Source organism: Chaetura pelagica, unplaced genomic scaffold (genome assembly GCF_000747805.2).
Source record: "Chaetura pelagica isolate M959 unplaced genomic scaffold, ChaPel_1.0 scaffold72, whole genome shotgun sequence".
In the NCBI taxonomy this organism is placed as follows: domain Eukaryota; kingdom Metazoa; phylum Chordata; class Aves; order Apodiformes; family Apodidae; genus Chaetura; species Chaetura pelagica.
This window is the reverse complement of record NW_009952560.1, coordinates 2,892,582-2,916,367: the sequence shown is the minus strand read 5'-3', so window position 1 is coordinate 2,916,367 and position 23,786 is coordinate 2,892,582. Positions and strand designations below refer to the sequence as shown.

At 44.5% G+C, this 23,786-nt stretch overlaps 1 protein-coding gene across 1 annotated transcript in view; it reads left to right on the top strand.

The window, feature by feature from the left end:
* Positions 1–23,786, top strand: part of VPS53 (vacuolar protein sorting 53 homolog (S. cerevisiae)) — a 62,326-nt gene that overhangs the window by 26,735 nt on the left and 11,805 nt on the right. Inside the window, exons 8-17 of the mRNA XM_010009124.1 lie at positions 683–761; positions 1,692–1,835; positions 3,368–3,510; positions 4,469–4,610; positions 6,068–6,169; positions 9,469–9,563; positions 14,189–14,431; positions 15,843–15,990; positions 16,910–16,992; positions 20,542–20,620. Coding sequence (XP_010007426.1) covers positions 683–761; positions 1,692–1,835; positions 3,368–3,510; positions 4,469–4,610; positions 6,068–6,169; positions 9,469–9,563; positions 14,189–14,431; positions 15,843–15,990; positions 16,910–16,992; positions 20,542–20,620 — 1,258 coding nt within the window. The remainder of the gene's footprint in view (positions 1–682; positions 762–1,691; positions 1,836–3,367; positions 3,511–4,468; positions 4,611–6,067; positions 6,170–9,468; positions 9,564–14,188; positions 14,432–15,842; positions 15,991–16,909; positions 16,993–20,541; positions 20,621–23,786) is intronic.

Sequence of the window (23,786 nt, the reverse complement as noted above, 5' to 3'; positions counted from 1 at the left end):
AATTATCAATTAAAAAATATTGACTTTTATTTCTGGAAATGGAAAGCTTCATTTTCTCAGCTAAATAAAGAGCAAGACTGTGGCTTATTCAAAACTTTTTCACCCCTTTCATACCTTTGCTTTTTTATGTTTCTTAAGACAGGGAGAATTTATAGCTTAAAACTGCAGCCAACAGTTTTCACATGGATGCATTTGAAAGTAGGTCAGTGCACCTGGAGCTGTGAAAGGCTCACTGTGAAGACTGAGACTTTGTGAAGATTTTTGTGTGTTAGACTTTGGCTAAAATGTGGTCAGTGTAAATGAATGTAAAGATAAATTGATCACATTGGCATTAAAGGAATCCTGCTAATTTCTCAGCTGATTAACTGGCCCTTATTAAAATACTAAATTGCTGCAGGGCAGGGGCATCTAGGATGTGTTCTGCTACAGCTCAGGGATCAATGCTGCACAGCTGGAGTTGTCATCCTGGTGTCATTCAGGGAGCAAATGCTCTCCCAGTTTTGACATCCAGGCCTTCTTAATGTGGATGTTTTCCTTTAGCAAGGTGGGGTTTTTTTTATCCTTTAAAAACCTGTGAGCAGCTGCTAGCATTTCAGTTCGCTTGGTAGTCATGTTTGCAGACAACAAAACAATGAAGTTGTTGTGCCACCACCAAAGCCCTTGTTGCTTCTGTCCTCCTCAGGGTGAAGGCAGCACAGAATGAGTTGGGACAGCAGATCCTGGCTGACTTTGAGGAAGCTTTTCCTTCTCAAGGTACAAAGGTAAAGTTCTCACTTCCCCTTTTCCTCCCATTGACGAGTGTTGCTGAAAAACTATTCAATGTAATTGTCACTGAATTTAATCTCATTTTACATCTAGATTTGATCTCTGCCTTTAGGAGTTATTTTAGAAAGCTGCAGGGTGCTAGGTGTATTTCTCATTGCTTCTGGTGAGTGAATGTGGGGGAGAAGTGCCACCCTTCCTCTGCCATGTCGTGCCCAGCTATTGCTGTGAGCTTTGTGAGGAGCCCTCTAGACCACAGTGAGGTTCCCTCAGCTTCTCACCCAGGTTCTGGTTGTTTGCTGGACACAAAAACATCCATGTTGTGTTTCAGCAAAGCCAAGCACAGGCTGTCTGTTGACATGCTGCTTGCCACCAAGTTTGTCTCTGATTTACTCAGGCAGCACAGACACAAATCTGGGCTAGGGCTTAGGCACCAAATGTGCTTCCCCCAAATTATGCATCCAAATGTTTGCAAACAATAGGGGGGGGTAGGTGTCAATTTGAATTTATTTCAAGGAAAACACTAGTTGTGTCTTCCAGAAGATCTGCTCTGCTGGCTTCTGCATAAAACTAGGAAGCACAGAAATGAGGAAACGCTTTGGAACAGCTCCATGATTAAGGGCAAATCTCTGGCCATGTGACGTAGCTTCAAAACAGCATTTTTATTTTTAAATGCTGCTCAATTTTCTGTCTCTTTTACTAGTATAATAGTAAAGGAGAAAAACAACAACTTCCCAGCCAGTGCAATGGAAGGAGCTCAGTTTTCATCCAACACAAGGTGACGGAGTGATAATAAAGAGAAGCAGCAGAAGCACCAGGAAGAGAATAATGGGGAAGGAGAAAAACAAGATAGCCAGAATGCAGGACAATTTACAATCACTCATTCATCTATTTAACCTTAAATCATTTGTTCCTGTTTATTTTGACAGAGGCCTGGTGGGCCCAGCAATGTCCTACGTGATGCGTGTCTTGTCGCCAATGTCCTGGATCCCAGAATCAAACAGGAAATCATCAAGAAATTTATTAAACAGCATCTCTCAGAGTATCTGGTCCTTTTCCAGGAAAACCAAGATGTAAGGGAAGCTTGGCAAGCTACACTTTGATTTCACATTTTGCTCTGCTGGTATTCACAAAGTTCACATGTCCACAGGTTCCTGTAGTGAAGAGTTTTTAACCTCAGGGTTAAAACACTTGAGGGTGTGATTGGACTGGCTGAGGAATTGGGAGTCAGTGTCTTCTCCACCAGGATGACTTCTTCCCACTTCAGACCTCAGTTTCATAGATCAGCACTGGAAATGTTTTCTCTTCCTATAGTAAAAAAATAAATTAGTTGGATATACTTTGTACCCTGTAAAGAGTTGAAAAATTAAACTGAAAATTACAAACCCCAAAACTTTAAAAAAACCACAATCACCACCTCCTCTCAAGGAAAAAAAAATCAAACCCTATAATGCCCCAAAAGAGGGGGAAGGATTTCCAGGAAGTGGATTAATCTTTGAGGCTAATTTTTAAGCTTCCTGCCTGATCCTAACAACTTCTTAAACAGTTACTATAATAATCTTGGATTTGAAAAAGAAAAACAAAAGCAGCATCAAAATGTATTTTAACAATTTCAGAGATTTGACAGTTTCTGACAAAGAGGAGAAAATGTCCAAGGTGCTTTGTTTTAAATAACATTTTGTTGTCAGAGCTTTTTTGTTTCATCTTTTTACTTTTTGACCAGAAAGACCTAATACTGGCAGGGGGGGTGAATCTCCTCCTGCTTGTGTTGTAAGAGCTCCTGTAGAAGTTTGTGGGTCCATGGAGCCCAGAGTGTGGAAACCACCTGACTGTGAGAATCCAGGAATTCCTGTGTTCTTATCCCACTGTCAACTTTAATATCTCTGTCTGCGAAACAGAGGGTGGGATCAAATGAATTATTATTGGATTGAGTTTTCAATAGTACCCACATGATTTAGGGGCACTCTTATCCTCATTTTCAGCAGAACTTGCTCTCTTAATTCACACAAGACAGGGTTTTCAGTCTGGTGTGTGTTTCAGCACCCTGCAGGATGACTGTTAGCACTCCCAGTGTTATTAATGGTGACCAGGTGAGCTTTGATGGATAGCCCAGGGTGCTCTGCAAAACTGCAGCCTCACAGCTCAGCAGTCAGGCTGAATATAGAGTTGAATAATAGAGTTGGGGTTGTTCAGCCTGGAGTAGATTAGTAGCTCTGGGGAGACCTCATAGCAGCCTTCCAGTACCTGAAGGGGCTTCAGAAAAGCTGGGGAGGGATGTTTTACAAGGCGTGGAGTGAGAAGGCAAGGGGTAATGGATTAAAACTGGAGGAGGGGAGATTTAGGTTAGATATTAGAAGAAGATTATTTGGAGTGAGGGTGGTGAGACCCTGGCCCAGGTTGCCCAGGGAAGCTGTGGCTGCCCCATCCCTGGCAGTGTTGAAGGGCAGGTTGGATGGGGCTTGGAGCAACCTGGGCTGGTGGGAGGTGTCCCTGCCCATGCAGGGGGGTTGGATCTAGCTGATCTTTAAGGTCCCTTCCAACCCAAGCCATTCTGTGAGTATCAGCAGCTGCTGCTGTTGAAGGTGCTGCTCTCCATCTTCCCCAGGTGGCCTGGCTGGATAAGATCGACCGGCGCTACGCCTGGATCAAGCGGCAGCTGCTGGACTACGAGGAGAAGTTCGGGCGCATGTTCCCCCCGGAGTGGTGCATGTCGGAGCGCATCGCCGTGGAGTTCTGCCACCTCACCAGGTAATGGCTGGGGAGCTCACCCTGCCTCCTGGCAGAGCCAGCTTCCCCAAAACAAAAGGGTGGCTTGTCTGTTTCAAAATGGATCCTATCTCCATAAGACTTTAAAGGTGGCCTTCCAATATCTATGTAGAGTTGGCCATGATTAAAAGCAAGTGAAGAGTGAAAACCCTGAGAATGATTTTGTTTGGAAGGGACCTTAAAGATGATCTAGATCCAACCCCCCTGCATGGGCAGGGACCCTTCCTACTAGACCAGGTTGCTCAAAGCTCCATTCAACCTGCCCTTGAACACTTCCAGGGCTTCCACAACTTCCTTGGGCAACCTGTTCCAGTGTCTCACCATCCTCATAGTGAATAATTTCTTTCTAATATCTAATGTGAATCTCCCCTCATCAAGTCATTGCCCCTTGTCCTTTAGTGAAGAATGTTGCCCTCATTACCCTGTTAGTGAAGTATCACTAAAACTGCCTGTACTGTTGGGAGAATGAGATGATGTGGAAATCAATTTTCAGTGGAACAGAGCTAAAAATCAGTAATATTAGAGGCCAAGAGAAATAGCACAAGCTGACTGTGGTGTGACTGCCTTGGACTGTGCTCCTTGCCAGCCAGAGACAGGAAAGCAGAGGAGGGTGCAGTCCCAGGAGCACCACTGCCTTTGTTCAGGAGCCCCAGTCAGAGACACTGTGCTTCCCAAGGTTTGATCCTGCCGGCTTTCCTGGCTCTAGGGGTGTGCTGGGGTGTGAGAGACGGGGTCCTGTTACCCACAGAGCTCTAAACAACTATGGTTGTGTTTGAAATGTGATCTGTGAAACCATTTTGTGTTAGAGAGCATTTGAGGAATTAGCTCAAAGTGTGTGATGAAGTGTCTGAGGAACAGTCTGAATTACTACCATAGGTTCCAGATCTTGCTCTTTATAGAAAACCACATTGGTTTTTTCTGTTCCCCTCCTCTCTTCCAGGGCAGAACTTGCTAAGATAATGCGCACAAGAGCCAAGGAGATTGAGGTGAAATTGCTTTTGTTTGCAATTCAGAGGACAACTAACTTTGAAGGACTCCTGGCTAAACGCTTCTCAGGTTCCACTCTAGCTGATGGGACAGTGGTAAGGGGGTTTCTAAAGAACAACCTTCTAATCCACAGCAGCTTCAGGACAAAAAACTCTCCCCCACACAGAGCTGTGCTAATGGGAGTCTGCAAGAAGTGTCACCTGCAGCCTCCTCGTGGTTGTGCCTAGTGGCTTGTCTCTGGGAAGGTGGCTCTTGATCTTGCAGGGAGGATGGCAGAGGGCTCACAGGAAGGGAAGTGTACCCATTGTGTATTTGTTGTATTTTCCTGGGCCCTGTGCTATTTGCAACTGAAGACACATGGTTGTGGAGAACCACAAGGTAACCATGGCATGGTGACTGCATTGTGAGCTTTGTTCTCAAACTGAAGTCCCCCCCTCTTCATTTCTAGTTGCCACCCATTCACCACGTGGTACCATCTTTCAGTCCCACACTGTTAGGTTAGCCTTATTATTCCGCTTGTCATTGTCTCATTTGTAGTGGCAGAGCCAAGAGGAACAGCTCAAGGTTTGTCTCTGGGTTCATCTCTGTGCTTTTTCTGCCTGAAATCTCAGCCAGGAGCTCTGTCAGCCTCAGACAGTGTGTCCTGGGAGCACAGAGTCCATGTGGGGCTCAGGAGCCACTGGTTTGATGTTGGCTTCTCTGTCCAGCTGGTGCCTTGAAGCGTACTTGGATGTGATGGTTCAGCCTCTGAGGCAAGCCTGCCGGACCCACTTACCATTTGCTGTGGATCAGTAGGTGCAGCTAATTAGAAGTCCTGTAAGGTTTTCCTCCTGGCTGAATTTAGGTCTTTCAAGAATATGGCTTTATTTTTCTGACAAATTTCATACGAAATTTGCAGCTTTAATTAAATTGGCTTCACGGGGTTATTATCTCTTTGGAAAAGGTAGGCACAGAAGCTGCTATAACTGAGAAACACAGAAGGGGAGGGTGTGCCTTGAAATAGAAGAAAATCTTCTCTGTGCCCCTTTTTGATGTGCCTAGGGGCTGTGACAGTCTGGCTGTCACCATCTGACCTGTTTTATACCCAAAATGAAGGCCGTAATTACAAATTCTCTCCAGTGCTCAGTGGGGCCAGGTAGTCTGGGGGGAGCAGTGATGCAGGATTTACTGCAGCAGCAGTTTTGGGGGCTGCTGTCTTGGGTCCTTGTGGTAGAGACAACACACTTTAGTTTGAGAGAGTAGAAATTTTAAACTGGCCAAAGTGTCCCTTTCAAGGACAATTCAGGCAGAGCAGGTGAGTGTGGGTGCAAGAGGAGCAGGTGCTGGAGATGGAAGTGTGCTGGTGGGGTGATGGAGAGGGACCCAGGCTGTAGCCCTGTAGGAGGAGGGAGTGTGCCCTGACCTTGATGGGAGGGCACTGCCTGGCACTCTGTGGAGAAGATAAACTGCTGTATAGTGCTTTGAAGGCTTAGTGAAGCAAAATATGAGTGCAGCTGTGTGCCAGAGGGGACAAAACAGGCTGTTCTCTAAGGAGCTTCCTCTTTTTTAACAGAAGAAGCCAGAAGTGCCACCTCCTTCCACCAACCCGTTTCTGGAAGATGAAACTGGGACAGAGACAGATGAGATTGTGATGGAGAAAAGTGATACAGACAAAGTAAGTCTTTGAAGTTCTCCAGCTGTCAGTGCAGCAGTCTCTGTGTCAAAATCTCCAGTGGTGCTTCAGCTTTTCCCATCACGTTGATTTGAAAGGTTTGTTTTCACAGCAGTTAATTGAGCAGAGTTTTGGGCCTCAGTGCAGCCTGCAGGCTCTGAGTATGACCATGGTTTGCTCTGGCTGCCTTCACTGCACCAAAGCAATCTTTATTTCAGTTAATAACGCGGAGACAATCCTGCCACGTGAGAGTCAGTTGGATTCTGTTCTAGCCCCAGCAGCAACAGCTCCAAAGTAACTACAGGATTTCTGTCAAAGAAAGGTGAACCAGCATAGTTGGGTTTTCAAATCCCAGAAGCAGCTCCCACTACAAACAGTTGTAATTCCTATTTTTCTCTTGTCAGCCAAGTAAGTCTGAAGTCATCAGGCAACTCATTGAGCTTTCAAGTGTCAGTTTGAGATTTTCACTCCAGATATATTACTTCTGGGATTTTTATCTCTATAGAGCTTTTCATCCATTGCCTCTGTGAAGCAGGCAACACCTAACCACTTGTAAAAGCATTGGGTTTCTCTGCAAACATTAAAGGAGTGAATAGTAAATGCAATTGTTTTAATTGGCACCAGTATCAAAGTCTGCAAGGTCCGTATTTTTTACTCACCAGATGGATGTTTTCCTTGTCTTCAGTTGTGAGTTGCTTGGGGTGGGGGTGCCCTCTCCTTGCTGGGTGAGTCTACAGCCCTGTGAAGGGGCTGTTTACAGGTGGTGTCCTGATGGATGAGCAGGGCCCTAGGACCTGCTCAGATCTGTGTCCCTGGGGATGCTGAGGGTGGTAGCTCCTCACCAGCAGAGCCTGGTGCTCTGCATCTCCTCCAGACTGTCACATGAGCAGAGAGCCCTCTGCCCCCCACCCACAGAAGTCCTGAAACAAGAGCAGAGTTTTGCTCTTTCCATTAAAATACAACTGGGACAGTTAGTATTGGCTGGACTTTATCAGTGATCTGGAAGGCAGAGACTGAGAACTTGGGGACACACGTGTGTGGTGTATTTTTTGTGAAGAACTTGCTTTTCACTGTCTGGGAGAAGGTTGGCTCTGAAGTTCTGTGTTGGGTTGAGAGGATGGCCTTGGAGAAGTCAGTGGTGCTAGAAGGCAGGTGAAGAGATAATTGCAATAAGTAGGCCACTTAGGGCTGGTTTTACTGAACAGTATCTGAGAAAGGAACTGCTCTGCTGAGGGGGCCTGGTATGTTCCATGGGTTGAGCTACCCCTTGCAGTGGTGAGGTTGCCCTCTCTGCCTGGGTACACCCCATGTTACTGCTCACAGCTCAGAGCTGGACTCTGCCACAAGGGCTGTGGGCTCCAGTCTTTGTTTCAAAGCACCAACAGCTGGTGGTTAGTGCTGGTGAGTTCATGCTGGAGGTCTCATCTTCTGCTGTCACTAGCTGAAGAAGAGAAAGGACAAGAGGAGTTGAGGAGTTTTGAGGGGTAGAGCTCTTCCAAGAGGCTAGTCCTGAGGATTCAGGACCCTTGGGAGTGTAAGAGGGAGCACAAGGGTTTTGGGGGGTAAATTCATGTTAAAAAAGAACCACTTTTAGTGATCCTAGCAGTCGATTTAATCTGTTTACTTTGGATAGTAATGAAAGGAAATTGGGCCAGCTGCAGACCTCCTTACTGTGACAACAGTAACCTTTTACTATTTCCATCAAACTCAAGGAGGAAATAGCTTAAACATCTGCAGCTTTTGGACCAGATTGCACACTCAGAGATACAGCTTCAGTGCTACTGTTAAAAGATTTACTATCCCTTCCACCAGACGTGCTGGGAGCAGCATGATGCAGAGGCACACACACAAAACCAGTCCTGCATTGAGAGTTGGCTCTTCCAGCCTGGTAAATTGTAAACACATTGAATCTGCAACCTTGTGTTGGCACTGCCATCCCAGAGACTTGGCAACTGGAAGGTTTCTGGAATTGCCACCTATTGTTTTCCTCCCGGCTCCGACAAGCGTGTGCATCCGGCAGCAACGGGCAGGGGCTGGCAAGGGGGCTGGGATGGAGAATGCTGGGTGGTGGCTCCCTCCCAAAGCTATAAAAACTTCCAGTCTCCAGCTATGCTCTTAGTGAGAAAGTTAATGAAGCCAGTCTCATAGAGGTGGGCTGGTCTCTGTGAAACCATTGCCTTGCTTTAGGTTTGCAGCCATATGTTGGGATCGATTGTGCCTTTGAGTCTTCATTATTTCTGAGAAATTCTTGGCTTGTCATTCTATTTCTGCAGAAGACCTTGTGCCACCTCCTCTGTCCTTTATGTATGTCCTTTAGGCTCTCCTGTTTTGCTTTTCTGATGCTCAAAAAAAACCCCCAACTTCAGCTGGAAAAATTTGTATCTTCATTGGCTGGGAGCTGATCCTGGCTTTTTGTGGAATTCCATTCCAGAGGCACTGCAGCCTTCATGGCAGGCAGTGAAAAATTGTCAGCTTGCTGGGAAGCAACAAGAAAAATTGTCTATCTGTAAAGAAAGAAAAATAAAATCTCGCTGTAGAGCAAAACTGAGCTTAAAGCCCCTGCCCAGGCTGGTACTTAAAGTTGCACAAATTTCAGCAGATGAGTAGTCCCAGTGGCTGCAGTGAGAGGTGCTTGGCCACTGTGTAGAGTGCAGAGCTGAACTAAAATCAGAGTAAACCAAATGACTCCCAAATGGCACATATGCTTAATGCTCTAAATGTGATGTTAAAATAGAAGTGTTTTCCTCCCCAGCAATGTGTTTCACAGTGAAAACAGTCCTGCAGTGCTGCCTGTATAACTCCAGCATCTCCAGTAATTACATTCTGTTTATCTAAATAAAATTCAGCCAGATGAAGTCTGTAAGTTTGCGTTACTATCCTTCATGTTCTAAAATTGAGGGATTTCTCCATGTGGCTTCCAAATAACTCCTGCATTTCATTTCAGAGGTGACTAGTGGAGACTTGTTACTGTTGATGGGGTGCAGCAAGGATTTATTTACAAACTGCATTAAGATTCTTCTGCTGAAATCTGTTAGCATGCAGTCTTCTCTTGAAGGATAAGAAGATTTTACAAGTGAAAAGATAATTCCTCAGAATACTAACAGCTCTGTAAGAGCAAGGGAAGGCTTGGACACACTGATGCTGTATTTCATGTTGTTGATTTAATGCCTTTTATTAGTAGGAACTTTGTGTCTTATAATATTCCTGAAGACTTAGATCCTTCTGTGCTGTTGCATTATTACTGTTTCTTCTGAGTCTTACAGGGCAGGTTTGAACCCAATGCTCTACATTTTTTCTTACAGCCTAAGAAGCCAAAGGTTCCTGACAATCCTTTTCATGGCATTGTTTCCAAGTGCTTTGAGCCTCACCTTTATGTATATATTGAGTCCCAGGACAAGTGAGTAACCAGCATGTTAGCTTGGGTTTGTTTGCTTTTGAATGTGCATTATGGTTGGATTGTACTAGATTCTGTGCTCAAGCTGCAGAAAATTAATTTCTTGAAAGTCTGCTTTCCCATTTCATCAGGAGCAGTGTTTGTGGTTTGAGGAAGTTAGCATGAGTAGTGCCTTTGCCTGGGCAAAAATGAGTGTTCAGAGGGCTGTGGGTGTTGGTTTGATCTGTAATTGCAAAGGCCTGCAGGAGTGGTGCCCACTGCCTTTCTGTGGCAGAGGCTTTAGTGGTTCTGAAATTGCTTCTGTTGCCTCTGCAATTCCCACTGCAGACATTTGCTTTTCTTCTGTCTCATGCCTTCCACAAATAGCAGGTTTGCTTTTTCTGTAAAATACACATGTGGCTTTGTGGCAGAGGAGTTTCAAGATTTGCTTTATAGAAATAAGTTATTTGAGATCCTCAGATGAAAGCTGCTGTAGATGAGCTGGCTGGAAGATAACATTATCATCACTCACAGATTGGGGCTTTGTCAGGGGCTTTAATCCCTGGAACCCTTCTTTGTCTTTGACTTGCAGCAAAACAACTTGAATGAAAGGAGCTTTCAGCTTAGAGCTCTGAGAAGTTTTTTGTGCTCTCACCACACTTTCTTGTGCACCTTGGTTCACACTGTGGGTTAAATGACATCTCTGTAAGAATCACAGTGCCAGCTGGGAGAGGAGGTAGTTGAAAAAGGTTCAGTTCAGTCTTTTGGTGCAGGTTTAGTGGCTGGAAAGGAGGCAGAGGTGCTTGTCTCAGGTAACTCATCTATGTTCTTCTGTCCTCTAAGGACTTACACGTGAGAAAGCACATAACTCAGAAGTTCATGTCCAAACTCCAAGATAGCCACCTTGAAAAAGGTTTCCCATGTCCCATCAACCTTTTATGGTTAAAAAAAAATAAATACATTAAAAGCTTTAGACAATAGTCTGTGATGCTTGATTTAGGTTCCACTCTGCAGTGCAACAAAGGGAAACAAATATTTCCCTCCCTGCTCTCAGCCAACTGAGCACTAATATGTTTGAATATTTCTTCCCTTCTCACTGGGGGCCGTTTTAATCCCCGTTTTGGTAATTCTACCCCACTGCTCTCCTAGCCCTTTCAGTTGCTTTTTTTTTTCCCCTTTACAATCCTGAGATGTTTTATATTAGCTTTATAGCCACAGGCTGCAAAGAGTTCAAAGAAAAACTGCCACAGTATTCCCCATGCTGCCCTGTCTGCCAAAAGCTGCTTTCCTTTATGATTTTCTCTCTTCTTCTCCCTTTGATTGAATGTTTGAGGAATCTGTTGCTGATGTCTGAAAATGAGAATTGCTTAGATAATTAATTGTATGTTTGGGCTCTGAACAGTGAGAGTGGGGTGTCAGTTTTATTCGTTGTTGCCTTAAGCTTATGGTAGAAGGCAGCCCTGGACCCTTTTTCCTGAAAAGTTGTTTCCATATCCATTTCAAGAAACACAGTGCCAAAATCTGCAGCAATTTAAGAGGAGAAACCTGAAAAAGAGACTTTAAAGAGGCTGGTCTCCAGCCATAGCTGCAGTGTAAAGATCAGATTTCATTCCTGCCCCTCTGGGATATGTGTCTTTAGCTCTTCTTTGTGTCTGTTGGAGTAACAGGAGTGTCCACATGTGAGCTGAGCCCTTGGGATGGAGAGAAGGGGGAGCTGTGTCAGGGCTGCAGTGCTGTGGGTGTGCAGAAGTGTGCTGAAGTGCACGTGTGTGTGTGTGTTCAGGAAACAGGCATGTTTTCTTTGCAGTGTTTGTTTGCAGCCTCATGAGCAAAGAGGTTTCCGCACTACCCAGACCCTGGGAACTATCCTACAAGTGGTCCAGGTGTCTCAGTCCCATTGCCCTTCCCCAGTGCCCAACAGGTACCAACTGTTCCATCACTGGTCAGATTTACCAAGCACCACATTCTTCTTTCACACTGCTGAGGAGTTGCCTAATTCCTCCTGTAATTGCCAGGGATGCAGGAAAAACACGGAACAAGTTGAGTGAAAGAAAAAAGGAAGAATAATATAGACATGAAAGGACTGAAGGACCAAAATAAAGTTCTCATTATAACATTTCATCTCATATTGTCTCTTCGTTCAATTTGGAGGGTTCTTGCTCACAATAAATATGCTACTGTTGGGAAGTACCATGCCAGAGGATTTGCTGTGAGCTTTTTTTCAGAGTCTGTATAGAGAAGATGTTCTCTTTCTGTAGCTCTCCTGCCTTCTTCATGTTTCATCTCCCAGTAGCTTTTTCTGCTAAATTCTTCATGCTCTTGTTGTGCCACACAAAGCCTGTTAACCTTCATACTGTATTTGGGCCAGCTGAGACTAAATGTGATTGACATTAGCTGAGGTGTGCATCAATAATGTTCTAGTTCCCTTAATGCACTGATGTTTTGCTTGTGTCAATCCCATGCTGAAAGCAGAGCAGTCCTCCTGGCCTACCTTTGACAGGCAGTTTTGTCCAGGTTAGGATCAGAACAAGCATGAAGCTCCAGGGCTGCAATCCCAGCTCTTCTGGACAGCTGTTTCTGCTTGTGCTTCCCAGTTGACAAGACCTTGGAGGACCAGGAAAATTGTCCTTACATTTTTCACTTTGCCTTGAAGAAGAGGGGAACATGTGGTGTAAGCAGAAAGAACCCAAAGCCGTCAACATTCCTGACTGTGTCTTGAGACTCCAGCTGGAGCAAGGTGCAGATGCAGAGGTGGAAATGCAGCTGTTCAGTTCAGTGGGACTTAAGACCAAGACTGAGCCACGTCCACTTCACTCCAGAACCCGAAGGAATTCTGCAGGCTGCACAGGCAGGAGCCTTCAGGCTGCCTGGCTCCCCTGCAGCTCTGGCAGGAGGTAGATTGTGCTTCACTGCAGGGTGAGCACAATCAGTCACTCGTGCCAGTGTAGGGATTTATCCCACCAGGTGAGCAGCCTGATGTCATACAGGTCCTGTAGCAAAGCTGAGGAACTGCCTGTGTGTGTGGAGTCAGAGCTGGGTAAAGTACTCACAGCAGCAAGTAGTAAGCATGGAAAAGGGGCTGCTTGTCTTTGCAATAACATATGAGCCTAGCTGGAGCCAAACAGCCTTGCTTCATGATTTAGAGCCTTGATATTGCAATCACTTTTCTGTAGATGGGTTTGGCTCAGGGGATCATCCATGAGAATGTGCTAAAGGGTCTCAGCCACTGTGCACCCATCCCAGGAGACCCTGGTGCCATCTCTGCGTGAGCTCTCATGTTGTGCCCTGTGAGCTGACCTAAGATCAGGAGGGTATTTTGAGTTAAAACTCTCTGACAGAGTTTTTAAAGAAGAGTTTTCATTTCTATGACCAAGTAAGTCTGTTGCTGAAATACAATTATAATATATTAACTATAAAGTAATGCTTAAAAAAAAAAAAGATCATAGTTCATTTTCTTGTGGGAGTTACAGTTCAGGTTCTTTCTTCTCTCGTTCTGCTTTTAAGGATTTGGCTTTCAGCTTGGGTACCCTGGACCATGGCACAGCATGGCCATGACACCCTGAGCAGTGAGAGGGGGGTAAAGCAGTGCAGTAGGAAGGGAGAATCTGGGGGAAGTGGAGCCAAGACTGTAGTAGAAATGGAAATATAAGATTCATTCAGAACTCTGTGGCCAGCAGAGTGCCTCTCTGTCATCTGAAATGTCTACCTGCTCCTTAAAAGGCAGACTTCCCTGTGGAAGGGTACATGTGTCTGTGTATCTGGGGCAGGAGGTTTATGGCTATAATTGAGTTCATCTGGCAAAGGTGACTCCACTTATGTGAGCTCCAGTGCCAGGAGAGCTGGTCTTGGTTCCTGACATGGATGTGCTGTGTCTGGAGGAGTAGGACGAGAGGAACTCCCCCAGATCAGAAGACTTCTGTGGTCCTTTATTGATGGTTCTGGCCCTCTGCCACACTGAAAAGCCTTTTTGTCCTGATGAAATGGTGGAGTGAAGCTTATTATGGCCTAAAAACCCAACTATTTGAGTAAGGACCAAGTTGTAATGAATCACTTGAGACAATAGGAGGGCTTTTTGTGGTTTTAAAAAGAGCTTAAGCAGGAAGTGCACTTTGCACTCATGCTAAATAAAACTTCTTTAGAGGATGTGTGAAGTTGTGCAAAACCAGGTGGTATCCAAATGGGACCAAGAAATGGCAAATGGCTCACCATTTTGAGCACATCCCTTTTTTAAAAGCCCTATTCCCTGAGGTCTTCTCCAGAGGCTGCTGGAGTGGGAAGCCCAACTTGTTACTTTTCCAGTGCCAGGAATTAAACTTGAGCGTGAGCTTCACGCACTTGCATCAAGTGTGGTGAACCCTGTCCTGGCAGGCTTGGGAGCTTTTCTATGTGATTGGAGAACAGATTGAAGCTACCACTAAAACTCTGAGTGCAAAAGGTCATTATTCATCAGCCCAGTCCTCATTATTGTGTGAGTTTTGTGCTGAGACGGTAGAGATAAGGAAGGGCTGGAATACCCAGCTGCTCAAATCTGAATGTGTTTGCTGGTGTCACAAGATGGGGTGTCTGGTTTGAAGCATTACTCTCTCTCACTTCCCTCTGTTTCCTCCTCCAACAAACTGAAATGTATTCCTGTTGTTCCCCTGCATCAGAAATCTGGGGGAGCTGATTGACAGGTTTGTGGCTGACTTCAAGGCTCAAGGTCCTCCCAAGCCCAACGTGGACGAAGGAGGAGCCGTCCTGCCCAGCTGTGCCGACCTCTTTGTGTACTACAAGAAGTGCATGGTGCAGTGTTCCCAGCTCAGCACTGGTGAGCCCATGATTGCCCTGACCACCATATTCCAGAAGTACCTTCGGGAATACGCCTGGAAAATTCTGTCTGGAAACTTGCCCAAGTGAGTTTCACTTCCCAAATGCTGCAGCACTGTCTGGTGAGATGTTCTAATGAGGAGCAGATGCTTTAGAAGGCTAATTAATAAATAGATATTTGTGAACACTTGTGTCACTGTCAGAGAAGCCACCCAGCAGCAATGTGAGTACATTACCTCACAGTTTTCTCAAAAGTTGGGTTGGTTGCACTGAGAAACAGCAAGAGACCAAGGGGACAGTCACCACATTGTTTTCTTTTAAGGGCCCCTGGAGGATAGCTTCATCTTTGGCTTTGGTTAGCAGTCAGATTTACAGTTTCTTGAAGTTCATTGTGAAATGCCAGCCCAAGTCTCTTTAGACAGACTTTCAGAATTGCACTTAACCCTGCTACTTGGGTAACAAATTCATCCTGTGTCTTAGCTGTCTTAGCTCAACACTATACATACAGTAATTTATAGAAAAGGTGGCTTATTTATGTGGTACTAAAATGCTTACCTGTAACATTTTATATATGTATTCATAAAATATGTACATGTAAACCCAGTGAAAATAAAGGGAATCATTGAGTTTACAGCAGCATGGGTAAGAGTACAGGCTAGAAGAGCTCCTCGAGGTATTGCCAACCTTAACAAGTCATTTTGGGTGCTATTTACCATCTTCAGTTTGTTTGTAAACCTGGGAGCAGCAGAATGAATTTCTGAAACCTTCTGAAAAATCTTTTACAGATGGAAGGGGAGAAGGTTACATCCAGACAAGTGGAAAGATAAATTTAACGTGCACTCTCCCTCAGACCTCAGTTGCATTCTTTATACACATTTTTTCGTGTGCTCCATTTTTGCTGTCCAAGATAAATATCACTGGCCTATTTTTTTAATGGATTTGGATTATAAGGAGTTGAGAGGTAGGGAATTTCCTGACTCTGAACTGTTCTGAGTCTTTCTTTGTTGATACACAGCCATTAATCACTGGAAGACAGTGGAAAGAAGCTGTATCTCCTGTAATTTACTGTGTTGATACAATCAGTTTTTGAAACAGGTTACCAAAGTTTCAAATGCACTTTGACATTAATTTTTTTGATAAATATGACAAGCTGCCTGGTAGTTACTGAGATTTTTCTGTAATCTTTAATTAGATTTTGAGGAACTGGCAGTGAAGGTGAAGTGAGCTTGCATCCTAATCTACCATGTTGTGAATGAAGGAATTATCCTTTGCCTGAAGACTTGATATCAAATTCTGTTTGCCTTTCTCAAATAATATTCCTTAACCAAAAGAGCAGTTGTGGGTTTGATGTAGAATGGCACTGATCTGTGATGCACAGAGCATTGGACTTTGTGTTCTTAAGGGCTTTTTGTGGCATTGAAATCTAGCAGTTATTTTGGTGTGTGTGTGTCTGTACACCTGAAAGTCTTAAAGGTTTTGTCTTTTTTTTTACCCCAGGACAACCAGCAGCAGTGGTGGGCTCACCATCACAAGTTTGCTGAAAGAAAAAGAAGGCTCTGAAGTGGCAAAGTTTACTTTAGAAGAGCTCTGCCTCATTTGCAGCATCCTTAGTACTGCAGAGTATTGCTTGGCCACCACCCAGCAGGTGAGCTTCCCTCTCCCTGTCACCAGACCTTGTGCTGCTGCCTCCCTATGGATGGGCTGCTCTGGAGACTGGAAGTGTCAGAAGTGCTAGAATATCCACAGGGGTCAGCTCCATGTAGCATCCCATTCATTATTGAGCTCTACATTATTCAAATCTGTATTTCAAGGAAAGAAAAATAGTGATTTTGCTGTTTCTACCTGAGAAAAGCCTTTTGCTTGGATCCTTTGTTGCATCAGTTTGGGATGCTGTCATTTTATCCTTGTGACAAAATTTGTTTTGGATCAGGAGCCAAATTTTAAAAAAACAAACAACAAACAAACAATGAAAAACAACTTTTCTTGTGTTTTCTGATCTCCTTTTTATAAAAACATGAAAAAGAGTAATTCAGAATAGGTTTGGGAAAATGCTTGCATGAAATATTGGGAGCAAGGTGGAGTAAGCAGAGAAGGTCTTGATGCTGTTATGCTTTGCAGCCACAGTGCTCTGTACATTCAGGTGCTTTCAGAATGCCCTGGGTCAGTAGAGGAGCTGGGATGTTGGGCCATCCCAAGGCTTCTCCACCTCTGGGACTGGCAGCCTCCTCTGCAGCCTGGGCCCCGAGTGATGGAAAACATCTCTATTAGCAGGACAGCTGGCATGGTGTTAAGACAGTACATTAGCATGCCATACTAGAGTTGCATGTGTGACCTTGAAGGTCACTCTTTGAGGACAAAGTGCCACCATAGGCCATCCTGGCAGATCATTGTGTCTAGAGTGTCCAAGAAGGAGTGATTTCCGTTGTTCGCTGGCTGACTTTTGGCTATAGTCTGGGCAGAGATTAGGTCTGAAGAAGCTGACTTTTCCAGGATGTAAGTTTTCAAGAGTGGTCATTTTAAGTAAGAAATCTGATCTTTCTGTTGGTTCTTTTGTTTCCTGACAGTTGGAAGAGAAACTCAAAGAAAAAGTGGATGCAAGTCTAGTGGAGAGAATCAACCTGACGGGCGAGATGGACACTTTCAGCATGTATGTTCAGCAGATGCATCCTCCCAGAATATATCAAACATCCTAGTTTGTCAGCCAGATGGTGCTGGAGTAATACAAGCCCAAGCTCCTGGTGTTGTAGAACCCACTCAGATACTCAGCACAGGCATTTCCCTGGTGAAGGAATGGTCATCCTTTGGCTAGCCCAAGAGCAGCAGTAGTACAGGCTTCAGCAGTAGTACAGGCTCCCTCCCTTCTAGCCAAAGGAACAAGAACCCTGGAAAGGGGAAAGGAAATAGTGAGTTTCCATTTGAAACATCATTTGCATCTTGGCAGCTCTGTGAGGTGGCTGTTACATTTCAAGAAAGGAAGCTATTTCAGTACATTCCTTCCTGCTTTAACTTCCCACTGTTAATCAGAAGCCTTGTCAGTATGATCAAACCCCATTTCAGATGACATAAAAGACAGATCCAATCTTATATTTGGAAATTATAATTGAGAGAAGATTATCATTCATTAAAATAACTTTTCATGTAACGATGCTAAAAATACTCCCCTCTAACATCCTCTCCTCTCCACCATGGACAAAGCTTGAAGATTTTTTGAGAGAAGGAAATCGAGGCAAAAAAAATAATTGTTTTGCCTCACATCAGACAAATGAAAACCTTGGCAAAGATGGGAAAATAATCCCTATCACCCGCTCTCCTTTTCCCTATGACTAAGGTTCAGCCCAGTTAGCAATAGGATTTTTTCAGAAGACTTCCTTCCTGTGATTCCTCCTCTTTTGCTCCAGTGGGCAGGATCCCAGTGATCTCCATCCAGGTATTTCACGTGGTCTCAGGCTCCAGTCCAGGCTGCAGAGACTCCCCTTCCTTTCCATGTTTCTCAGACCTTTGAAAGAGTGGAATCCCTGACCAAAAGCTAGGGTTGCTGTGGCCACTCAGCCAAAGCAAGCAAGGTAGCTGAAGATTAGAAATGAAATATTCCACATGGTGGGATTTTCTTAATGTGGACAGGTTGAGGGTGAGTTTTGTGTTTCCCTGTGACCTGTCTGGCAGGAACCAGCTGCCCTGAGCTGCTGCTCGGTTTGCACAGGGTCACCTCTCGGGGTGCTTAGTCCCAGGCAGCCAACATGATGTGTTCTGGAAATTGTTTCCAACTATAGTTCATGTTTGCTGTTTTGGACAGCTTTAAAGTTAAACTGTCAGGCCTGATGTATCTTGTAACAAAGGCTTTTTAATTGACTTTCAATCTGTTCAGTGTAGTGCTGTGTCCAGCCTGCTGTCAGTGTAAGTCACAGCTATAAACCTCGCTCTGGCATTTGCTCATTCAACATCAAACACGTTGTTTCTTCTGGGATTTGATGTCTTGTTAGGCAGGGTCATAAAGAAAGTGGTGAAACTTTGCTGCTTACACACCCTGGAAAGTGTTTCTTCCTTCACAGAGAGTGCAGAACCACCCCAAATGTGTTTGAAGCCATCGACTCAGTGGGGTTTTCCCCTGCAGTGGCAAAGTATTTTCTTTAGGAAATTTGGGAAAGATACTGAGCTCCTCTTGAAGCTTGATGGAAGTAAAACTGTTGTTGTGTAAATCCAGAAATCCATGATTCCTATGCCCCTGCCCTATAGATCTGTTGTGAGATCATGGGCAGCCTTCAGAGATCTCTCCAAGTGCTGAGCTCACCAGGCTCCCTGTAACAACCACACTCCTGGTCTGTGGCTTCACTCCCCTGTCTGTCAGGGGTCATACAGGGGTTCTTCAGCTGCCACTGCCATCCTGGTACATGCTGCCAGTGGCAGAGATCTGAAGTGTTTTCTAGCAGAACCAGGATCCAAACCCTCTGGATATGTCACAACACTTTGTGTTTGCAAGATGTTTCTCGCTGTGCTGTTACCTCTCTGCAGCACTTGTGGTTAGTTTGAAGGGTTGACAAAGAGGCTTCTCTCCCTCTTGGCAATCTTGTGGGTTTTGGGCAAGAACCTGCACTTGGTGGCCCAGCTTCAGACAGACTCCTGATGTGTGGAAACTAGTGATGAAGTCATTTTCCTTCCACTAAGAGAGTTCCCTTTCGTTTTGATACTAAAACCACAGCTCTTCCTTACAAGTCACAGGCAGCAGGAGCCCTACAGAAGTCAGCTGTGCCCAGGAGACAGTTATTTGAGTCTGGCTCCCTTGGGATTGCTTGAGCTGGTGGAATTCCCCAAGGAAGTAAATGCTGTAGTGCCCAGGAGGAGCAGAGGCACCAGCAGAAATGGTCACAAGCTGTTTTTATCCCAATGCAAGTTTCAGATAATGTAACTTGAAGCCAATGGTCGCCTGGTCTCCCACATTAATTTTTCCAACTAATTTTGGATGAGTTTGCCTTTGCAAGCAAATTAATTGCTTTGAAGGAACATTCTTTTCCTTGGCATCCTGTTCCGGACTCCGTGTGCTGGAGCTGTAGGAAAGGGAGCAGACAACCTCTGTGGGTTGAGGTGAGGAGCACCCAGATCCCAGCAGCAGTTATGAGTGGGTGATACTGTATCTCCATGAGGACACAAAAATACTTCAAATAGTGAACTTTAGAGCAGTACCCAGAATTGGATGAAGAAAATGAGGGGGAGGAGAGATGGTTTGAGGAAGCACTAGTCAGATTTCATGATGATCTGTGATTGCCCTCTGTGCTAGCATCATGAGAGAGCAAAAGTAAAATGCAATTCTTACATATATAATACCAAAGTTGTAAACAGGCAGATTTAAAGTTTACAGTGTTCTTACAAACTGTGCTTAGTGAAACAGTCCCTTATTACTTCTAGCAGAATTTATTTGTAATGCAAGTACCAGGTTATGTGCCCTCGAGGGTGGTCTGAGTAGCTGCAGATGGTGTTTCTCAGCTGTTGTTTTAGGATCAGTTGCACCTTTATGCACATCATAATATGATGGCATCAAATATGTCTCTAAACAATATCATGCTGTTTAGAAAAAGAAAAAAAAAAAAAAAGGAGAGGGAAGGGAAATGTGTTTGGCTAATGTGTCCTTTAGTCTGGTATATGTCTCTGGGAAGCTCAGACAATGGATGGCAAGGATCCTAGACATAGTGTAAATAAGACATCTGCCTTGATCTCCTCAGATGGGAGACACATTCAGAACCCATACAGATGTACTTCTTAAAAACCCTCTTTACAAGTTTCTCTGAGCAGTAGTATATTGACTCTGAGTAAGTGGAGAGATGATAAAATGTTGGTTGTATTCAGACTGGGTTAATTTGAAGCTGAAGCCCAGTCTGGGCTCAGTACTCGGGGATTTCTCTTTGCGATGCACAGATGGGGGGGTTGCCCCTCTGGCACCTTTCATATCCAGCCCTTTCTATGTGTCCAAGCAGAGAAAGGTCACCTATAAAAATGTCTTCTCTGCTCTGAAGCCCACTTTGTTGCTCTCCAATGAAGAGCATGCAGAACTTCCTTCTTTCCAGTGCAGGCTCCAGCTGTGTGTTCCCAGCCTAGCGCTGCTGTCAGCAAGGAGATACTTTTCCTCCTTTCACAGGCAAATCCGCCTGTTCTGGCTCCGTGTTCCTCAGGACTGCTCTAAAACTCGTGCTTGATCTTTTTGCAGTGTGATCTCCAACAGCATACAGCTGTTAGTGCAGGACCTGGATGCAGCCTGTGACCCTGCCCTGACTGCTATGAGCAAGGTAGGGGATGGATTTGTTTTGGGAAGAGGTAGCCTTAAGATCCATGTCAAGTTCTTGTATGCTTTGATTGTTTGCACTATTGACATACCCTTTGATGCTGCCTTGAGCCTTAGCCATATATTGATTTCTTCTTGCTTCTTAGAGCACCAATTGCTGTATTTATAAATGTATCCTTCACTCCAAATTTCTTGTTCAAATTAGAGCTTTCAGGCTTAACAGCCCATTAAAACACACAGGCAATTAAATACTTTCTGTAAGTATATAAGGGATTCTTTTTCCTTTTTGCCAGTGAGAGCTTTTAAAATCATGAAAGCTTTTGGAAGCATGACATTTCAAATGCACCTCCTCCTCTTTGTGTCCTTTGACAAAGAGTTTTACTAGCCTGCTTCTTTGTGGCTGTTAAATGGAGGGACTCAAAGAGTAATGTGGAATTGAGATCGAGCCCTGGTGTCCCTGTGATCCTCTCAGGGACATATGGAGCCCTTCCTGGAGAGGCCCATCTGATCAGTGCCTAAGGATTCTGTTGCAGTTCTGCTGGCTTTTATATGTTGGAAATGCAGAGCTGGGTTTTCTTGCCAAAGTATTGTGAAAACCCAGACTGCCTTAGACAGAGGTGAAGACAACAAAAGTGGATTGAACTATTTTTTAATTAGAAATATTAAACATAGAGCTCCATTTTTGTAGGATCAACACACTGTCTCGCTGCCATGAATTTTAATAGCTTTCTGCTTTATGATATATTCCAGCTGTAACCAGCTCCACCACCCCCAGCTAATATTTGAAGTGGAATGCAGCTGGTAATAGAACTTGTACATGTTCCAAATGAAAAGAGGATTGTTTTTTTGCCTGGTAAAATAACACCATTAGGAAGGGCTCAGCACTTCAGGTGTTGTGTGTGTGCCATGACAGTTCCTTAGATCTCCTGAACCAATGTAGCAGAGCAGCATTTGACTCACTGAGCTCTGACTGTTTGTACCCAAGTAAACCACAACCTTGAGAAGGCAGCAGCTGGTAGGCCATTTATTTTTGTCTTTGGAACACTGGTAAAATGCAACACATGTGATGGGACTGATGATATATAAACAAGCTAAGTGTTATGAAATTAGCTAAATAAATACTTGTCACTTGTGCACACATTCCACTATTTGCATCAGATGGAGTTTCTTTTATGTGATTTTTACTAGACCTGTGTTTGGAGTAAGAGCTTTTTTCCTTCACCCTCCTCCTCCCATTCCTTCAGGGCTGGGTTATTACTCTTGACAGTTGAATAAGAAATGCATATAATTATTTAAATGCAGGGTTAGTATTTGGATGTGTAAAATTTCAGTCTTTATTAAAGGAATAAAGACTGTTTGCCTGATCCATTCCAATTTTTCTGTACTAAGAAGACATGTTTTTCTCAAAACCCCTCCTCTATTAGGGCTTTTCCTTTGTTTAGCTTCTTTTCATTTCCTTCACTCTGGTGTCCTCCAAGATTCAACATTCCCAGCCCTTTGTTTGAGTCTGACTTTTTTTTTTTTTCTTGCAAAAACGTTTGATAAATATAGAGGTAAACTAAGAAATACATAAACCTCTAAGTCCACTTTGGCAGCTGGCCACTTTGAGAGATTGAACACAGAAAATGGCATTGTGAATATTGTTTTCAGCTGGGAATGGTGCTCAGTTTCCCTGATTATTTACCTTTTGAGTTCTGGAAGGAGTAGTAAATGACTGAAAGGCCCCATATTGCAAAATCTGTAGGTGATAATCTTCACTCAAACTCTACAGCAGTGTATAATGATTAAACACAACTGTAGGATGGGGAGCTGGAGTGTGGGGTGGGAGAGAAATTTCCCTTAAACCCTGTTGTCTTCTTCTGGATAACAAAGTCACGTGAATATGTTGTAGGGAATGGATTTGCCTGTAGCAGGCACTTGAATTGCCTGGTGTGCTTTGGTTTTAATTGTTGGGATGAGGGAACTGTTAATCTGCATGGGCTGTTTTTCCCCCAATGAAGTTTATGGTTTGCACTGGATAAGGTTTGATTTACTTGCTGAATTAAGCATTGATTTATATGCAAAACTGCTTGGAAGTGGGACTAGGGAACATTTTAGTGACTCACACAGGTGACTTGCTGTTTTTTTATATTTTCCTAAAATCTTTTGGCACACAGCAGAGTGGACAGCAACAAGAGCTTCACCATGCAGCTCTGATAGCTTCTCCAGCACATATAAGCCCCCAGAGCTGCTGGCTGCTAATTAGCAGTCAGCACCAATGCGTTTCAGCCCACCAGCGAGGTGCAGGATGCACAGTGCAACCCAGAACTCCTGTCAACCAGCAGCTGAGGCAGTTTTGCAGGCAGCAGCACCCTTGCCTTTCCTTTCCCTTCCCACCCCTTCCTGCATGAGCTACACAAGGTCAAGGAGAAGCTGCTGGCCCAGTGGCTGCAGAGTACTGGTGCCCAGTCCAGAGCCTGTAACGATAAAGAGGGAGACACGGAGACTCGTTCATCCTCCGTTAAATAAGGAAGCAACCTCTTGTGCTAGAGACCCATGTCAGTGCTGGACATGGAGGAGGGACCTGGCAGCTCCTGGTTTGGTTCCTGCCACCCCACTCCCAGCTTTCTGGGGACAGAGGGAGATGTGAGGACATGAGGCCTCAGAAGCAGGCAGACCCAGGAGCACCCTTGCTGTGCCCAGAAGGTAACGCACCTCTCGTTAGGTACCAAACCACCCCAGTTTTACTCAGGGCTTCTCTTTCTTCCTTTCTTTTTTAAGAAAAGAGATTTCCCTAGGGGAAATATCTTTAAGAAACCCTAAAACCTTGAGAGTCCTATGCATTCTGTTGCAAAAGTTAAGCTCTGAAGGCAGCACCAGGTCTTCAAACCCAGGTCCTGAACCCACATGTGGCCACATTGCCCCGTGCAGGTGCCTTTTGGCTTCTCCTGGGACTGCTCCTGCCTCTGGGCCCAAGGCCTTGCTGGTCCTGTCCTTTGGCCTCGTTTTCAGCTCATGTATGTAAACCATGTGGATATCCCAAGAAAAACATAGGACGAGGGAAAAAGAGGAATAAATTCAAAATGACAGGAACAAAGCTTTACCAGAAGAGTTGGGCTCATATTTCTTTTGATGACTTTTCAGTATGTGTGCTGTGTCTTTCCTTGCAGCTACTGGGGTGGGTTTTTTTT